Source organism: Gouania willdenowi, chromosome 22, assembly GCF_900634775.1.
Source record: "Gouania willdenowi chromosome 22, fGouWil2.1, whole genome shotgun sequence".
Lineage (NCBI taxonomy): Eukaryota > Metazoa > Chordata > Actinopteri > Blenniiformes > Gobiesocidae > Gouania > Gouania willdenowi.
In genome coordinates, this window is record NC_041065.1 from 34,366,597 (window position 1) to 34,374,310 (window position 7,714).

A 7,714-nucleotide genomic window follows, 5' to 3' on the forward strand; every position below is an offset into this window, starting at 1 on the left:
TAATATATATATATTTCTTTAATTTTATATTTGCATCTTTTTCTGTCACTATTTTGTTTCTACAGTAATTTGATGTATTTTTGCTACTGTTTTATTTTTTTGTGGTTATTTTGTGTTTACGAGGGCTGTACTACATTGAAGAAAAAACTGATGGTTTGTTTATTTAACTGTAAATAAATACATATATGAAATAATGTAGTTTATTGATCACATTCTTCAGATAATACACTTTTTATTCATCTATAAAAACTGTCAGTTTTAAGGCATGAAAATGGAAATAAAATAGATATTTTAGGTCAGGCTATCATAAAGCATAAAAATGTTCTGATTGGTGGAGTCGTCTGAAGGCCACCCTCATCAGCCAATAGGAGGCAGCCTTTGTATGGATTTTTCTTGGAAAATATTGCGGCCAATACAGTGATGCACTTTGTAGTCCAGAAATGATGGTAAGTTTTTTTAATATTGACATTTGGGATTCTGGGAAATGCATTGCGTTGCCATGGTTACAGTAAACAAAAACAGAACAAGTAACATTGTCTAATCTATTTAAAATGAAACCAATTACAGTGACTCACTAATATGATTACATAACACTGTTACATATAATCGACTGATCTTGTTTTTAAACTAAATGAAATGAAGCAATATTGTGCTTTAAATGTTTAATAAAGGATCATAAGCTCATATTTGTTAGAGAAGTCATATCTTTATGACTTGTTTTCCAATGTTTCCACCTTTCATCATGGAGCAAAAAGCAGCTGCATGAAGATGAAAGGAATGTAATTACTACCACACAAATATTAAAATAACAACACGTGTTGGTTCTCACATACCTCCCATGTTTTCTATTCCATTCATCACTGATTCCAGCACCTGCAGAGAAAAACACTTTAACACTCATTAACGTCACATCTTTATTCTCACTTCCTGTTACCTTTATTCGTCCTGATGTCACTTCCTGGCTGAGCTCATAAAGCGCAGCGTCAGCTTTGTTCATGTAGTTCATCACTGTGAATCGTTCCCTGGTGATGTTCTTACGACGTAGGTTCTCCTGCGTCTCCTCGCTCAGAGGAGGAGGATACGGAACGTCCTTGTTGTACTCAGAGATCTGACCACAGAGGATCACATGACCATCCTGGTTCATCTGGAGGAGGGGGCGGAGACGGACTTCTCTGTGACACGTTCACGTTCAGTGGAAAAAGCACTTGTTACCTGTGATATAACCACGTCACTGATGGGACCGCCCACGTTGTCAAAGTAAACGTCGACGCCGTGTGGACAGTTTGTTTTAGAGCAGAACAAACGTCCTCACGCTGATAATTAATAGCTGCAGAAAAGCCCACGTCCTCCACCACACGCTTCACTTTCTCATCAGATCCACAGATACCAACCACACGCACACAGCCGTCCAACCGCCCGATCTGACAGAAGACAGAAAAAACAGCTTTAACATTTACATTTCATAAGCTCAGAGATGTTATACAGCATATTATATTTATTATATAGTTTATAAAAAACCAGTGCTTTTCAACCTTAAATCATTCATTTCTGACGACTTTTTTTTTCTCTAAAATTCATTTTTTGATCATGTTTGTTACAAATACTAATTTATTTTAACTACATTTATATTTGAGAAAATGAAAGTGTTATAAAGTAGTGTGTGGTGTTTTCATTTGAAAAAGAAGAATAACTAATAAAATTGTTAAATAAATAAAAAAAAGTCGCATTTTTCTTTAAAATGTTAAACATTACATTTCAATGTGTAATTTTTCTGTTTTTGTGTTACTAGAGATTTGAGACAACACCAAGGTTGAAAAACTCTGCTCTAAGGACACTGTTGATAATAAAAAATAAAAATGTAGTATTTTTTTCATTTTATTATTATTGGACATTTCAGGCGACCCCACATGGGGCCACAATCCCAAGGTTTGAAAACCCCTGCTCTGACAACACTGTTGCAATTAAAAGTAAATCTTTTTTTCAAAAAGAAAAATATAATTTATTTTATTATTACTAGACATTTCAGGTGACCAGATGAGGGGTCACGACCCCAAGGTTAACAAACCCTGCTAGAAGGGCACTGCTGCAATTAAAATATAAATATATACTGTATATAATAGTAGTATTTTTTTATTCTACAATTACTAGACATTTCAAGGGACCCCATTTTATTTCCAGGTAACCCCACAAGGGGTCACGACCCAAGGTTGAAAACCCCTGATCTACACTCTGTGGTTCTGTGGTTGTACCTGTCCAGCTATGGAGCCACAGGCACCGGCTGCACCGCTCACCACCATCGTCTGATTGGCTCCTTTGGTCACGTGACCCTTCTCCCTGACACCCAGCAGTGCAGTGAGCCCCGTCAGACCAACTGCGCCCAGAAAATAAGACACGTGTCCGTCCACCAACTGTGGATCCACCTGCAAACCACCTGGTTCACTTCTTCACATTACATCACAATAAACATATTTACTTTTACTGCAACTAATAAATAAATGTATGTTTTTATAATTCAGCTTAGATTAAGATGATGATGTAATGGAGGACAGGGTTCTCACAGGCATAGTTGGACATAGGGAACCCCCACACTGTGATGATGGTGAACCCCCACACTGTGATGATGGTGAACCCCCACACTGTGATGATGGTGAACCCCCACACTGTGATGATGGTGAACCCCCACAATGTGATGATGAAGTCCCAACATTACACATAACACCACATTTAAATTAGAAAAAATATACTTTGTCTTTTTTAGTTTTAATAAATTAATTTAAAAAATACTTCAGCTTTATTTCACAAACTTTGAACCTCAAAATGCAGGAAATAAGATCATTTCATAAATGGCCCATTTTTTATTTTTTACCAGTTGTTCAGTGATTATTCAATTCTGAACATTTGATTTTCTAACATTCACACATACAGTTATGAACCAATAATAATAATAAATAAAGTATATGTTCATATTTCCAGAGCGTGTGAGTCTAGAACCAAAGTAATCTGTGACTAATCATTAGTGATGTGAACAGTCTATGTTCATAGCTCTAAGCTGATCACATTACAGGGAGCTGAGACATATGCTAAATAGTTTACTGAACATGTTCCAGACCCAAACACACACTGACTATTTAGAGGAGCTGACATGTCCACCAGATATGATGTATAGCAGATCTATTTCTGTAGGAGGAGCTTATTACTATACCATATTTACCTTTATATGTGATGGAGTTACTGATATATTGGAAGAACAATGACACACACCCTCACTATATAATCCATATCTATAAAAGTATTGATCAGATCAAACTAAACATATACAGTGAGAATATTGAATATTTATGGAATAATTGGTGAAAATTGTGTGGGATGTGTTTAAAATGTGTTGAAATGAAGGACAACCCTGTGGTGAGAACCTGGAGGATAATGTTACTTTTTAAAGATTTTGCCTGGTTAAAAACACCTTGTACAGTAGTAGTTATTGTGTCTGTAATATAAATATACATGATAAACTCACCTTCTTTAAGTCTCCTCCTCCTCTCAGAACGACCTTGGTCTGCCAGGGCCAATGAAAGGAAGTCACCACGTCCCCCTCCACATAATGAGTGCAGCGGCTGCTCTCCACCACACCCACCCCTCCTCCATCCACACTCTCACACAGCCTCCATGGAGTCAGGTACTCTGCACCGGTGTCCTCATTCATTCTGCATCTCTGAGGTAAAAACAACAGCTCTGAACTGTGTTACATCTACACTCACGTTTCTGCATCACATCTTTAAATTCTACACAGATGGACAACTTTCAGCCACTACTACATTACCCATAAACCACTACTACATTACCCATAAACCACTACTACATTACCCATAAACCACTACTACGTTACCCATAAACCACTACTACGTTACCCATAAACCACTACTACATTACCCATAAACCACTAGTACATTACCCATAAACCACTACTACGTTACCCATAAACCACTACTACATTACCCATAAACCACTACTACGTTACCCATAAACCACTACTACATTACCCATAAACCACTAGTACATTACCCATAAACCACTACTACGTTACCCATAAACCACTAGTACATTACCCATAAACCACTACTACGTTACCCATAAACCACTACTACATTACCCATAAACCACTACTACATTACCCATAAACCACTACTACATTACCCATAAACCACCACTACATTACCCATAAACCACTACTACATTACCCATAAACCACAACTACATTACCCATAAACCACTACTTACATTACCCATAACCACTACTACGTTACCCATAAACCACTACTTACGTTACCCATAACCACTACTACGTTACCCATAAACCACTACTACATTACCCATAAACCACTACTTACGTTAACCCATAACCACTACTACGTTACCCATAAACCACTACTACGTTACCCATAAACCACAACTACATTACCCATAAACCACTACTACATTACCCATAAACCACAACTACATTACCCATAAACCACTACTACATTACCCATAAACCACTACTACGTTACCCATAAACCACAACTACATTACCCATAAACCACTACTACATTACCCATAAACCACTACTACATTACCCATAAACCACTACTACATTACCCATAAACCACCACTACATTACCCATAAACCACTACTACATTACCCATAAAACCACTACTTACGTTACCCTAAACCACTACTACATTACCCATAAACCACTACTACAGTACCCATAAACCACTACTACATTACCCATAAACCACTACTACATTACCCATAACCACTACTACCTTACCCATAACCACTACTACATTACCCATAAACCACTACTACGTTACCCATAAAACCACTACTACGTACCCATAAACCACTACTAGTTAACCCATAAACCACTACTACGTTACCCATAAACCACTACTACGTTACCCATAAACCAACGACTACCCATAACCACTACTACATTACCCATAAACCACTACTACATTACCCATAAACCACTACTACATTACCCATAAACCACTACTACATTACCCATAAACCACTACTACATTACCCATAAACCACAACTACATTACCCATAAACCACTACTACATTACCCATAAACCACTACTACGTTACCCATAAACCACTACTACGTTACCCATAAACCACTACTACGTTACCCATAAACCACTACTACATTACCCATAAACCACTACTACATTACCCATAAACCACTACTACATTACCCATAAACCACTACTACATTACCCATAAACCACCTACTAACATTACCCATAAAACCACCACTACATTACCCATAAACCACTAACTACATTACCCATAACCAACTACGACTACGTTACCCATAAACCACTACTACGTTACCCATAAACCACTACTACGTTACCCATAAAGCACTACTACAATTACCCATAAACCACTACTACATTACCCATAAACACTACTACGTTACCCATAACCACTACTACAGTTACCCATAAACCACTACTACATTCCCAAAACCACTACTACATTACCCATAAACCACTACTACATTACCCATAAACCACCACTACATTACCCATAAACCACTACTACATTACCCATAAACCACTACTACGTTACCCATAAACCACTACTACGTTACCCATAAACCACTACTACATTACCCATAAACCACTACTACGTTACCCATAAACCACTACTACGTTACCCATAAAGCACTACTACATTACCCATAAACCACTACTACATTACCCATAAACCACTACTACGTTACCCATAAACCACTACTACGTTACCCATAAACCACTACTACATTACCCATAAACCACTACTACATTACCCATAAACCACTACTACATTACCCATAAACCACCACTACATTACCCATAAACCACTACTACATTACCCATAACCACTACTACGTACCATACCTACTACGTTACCCATAAACCACTACTACATTACCCATAAACCACTACTACTACATTACCCATAAACCACTACTACATTACCCATAAACCACTACTACGTTACCCATAAACCACTGCACTTAAAGCAGCAGGCTCAGGCACAGCTCATATCCAGCCATATTGTGATTTCCATGAGTGGTATTTTCTCATTGTTGGTAATCCAGAACATGACCAAAAGCTGACTCAGCATAAAGTGCCCATGTATTGCCTGACGTTTTTGTTTTCTTTGTATGATTGGTTTTGGGCATGTTAACATTTACAGGCTTAAAACATTTCTAATATACCAGTGTCGTCACTGTATCAGTAGGACTGATGACAATCATCAACAGTGATGATGTCAGAATTTTACAGAGTTCCACAGTGTGGATGGGAAAATATATTATTTTGATAGTCAGAACATCATCAAGATTTCATCACCTGTTCCTTGTCCCATTTATCAAATTTCCTGAAATTTCATCCATTCATAAATGATCAAGTAATCTAGCTAACAAACAGATAAACAGAGAATAAAACACTACATTCTGCTTCTACGCTTCACACTTAACAGATGTAATAACGACAAATCTGAGAATAAAGGGGTTTGTGTGTTTTACATGTCATTTTGTGTATTTTTGGAGTCATGTCATGTGTTTGTGTATGTTTTTTATTTTGTGTGGGTTTGTTTTGGTTTTTTGGAGTCATTTTGTGTGTTTTTATTGCCGTTTCACCGTTATTGTCATTTTGTGTATTTCTGTTCTCATTTTCTCTATTTTTCTTGTCACTGTGTGGTTTTCATAATTATTTTAAGTACTTTTAATATTGTTTGTGCGTTTTTCAATAAAGGACCACACAAAGTAGTCAGATAGGATCATCAGGCAAGGTTTGCATGAATATTATGATGGAAATAAAAATAGAAATACTTGCAAATCTTATACAGGACAATATTAGAACTAAAATAAGGCAGAAAATACATTTGAATAGATTTTGAGTAGTTTTAAAGATTTTTTTAAAACACCAGTCATGGTCAGACAGTCACATGTCATTTTGACACTTTGAATAACAGAATAAAATACAAAAGTTATTTAATAAGTAACATTTGAAAGGAAAAAAAGGATAATGAAGTTATGTTTGTGTAGAGTACTGTGTTTATTGTTTTCTAAGTCTTTGGTGTATGTATGTAATGTAATCATAGATATCTGAGGTGTATTTCTACCATGTAAGGGTCCACAGAGAGATAAAGGGTCTGAACCAGAACTTCTCCATCCTTTACATCAGGTACATTTGTCTCTTCCAGGAGGAAATTCTCTGGCACTGGTTCCCCGGTTTTACCTGCTCGTTAACGTTAACGTTAGTCACGTTTATGTTGTAACATAAACTATAACTGTGTTTAAAACACTGTAAAGAGTCAAATAAATTACCTGGTCTTGAGTTGAGAACCACTCTCTGCATCTTTTTGGAGAAACAGCGACCAACGTTATTCACTTTCACAATAAAGTTCCGGAAACTACAAGTCACGTGCAATAAAAAAAGAATGACTTCCGGGAGAGTCGGGTCAAGTTTTTTTGTTTAATATTTTACTGAAATTCAAAATAACAAACAGTGCATGTTTTCAAATTACACAGTGTGTTGTAATCTGATTTGTACTGACTTATCGATTGGTGATTTATTATTTTATTTTGTGTGTGCACTTTCTTTTTCTTTTTTTTTTTTTTTACATGTGAGCACACAAAGAGTTTTGGTTTTCATAACAGGATCTGGATTCTG

At 36.6% G+C, this 7,714-nt stretch overlaps 1 protein-coding gene across 1 annotated transcript; it reads right to left on the reverse strand.

Annotated features, from left to right (window-relative positions):
* Positions 1-215: 215 nt before the first annotated feature.
* On the reverse strand, positions 216-7,459 carry ptgr2 (prostaglandin reductase 2). The gene is given in 9 exon segments (XM_028438829.1): positions 216-758; positions 834-873; positions 935-1,144; positions 1,213-1,283; positions 1,286-1,421; positions 2,250-2,420; positions 3,515-3,709; positions 7,164-7,279; positions 7,369-7,459. Coding segments are annotated over 9 exon segments (1,029 nt in total). The 5' UTR covers positions 7,400-7,459; the 3' UTR covers positions 216-699.
* Positions 7,460-7,714: the final 255 nt, after the last annotated feature.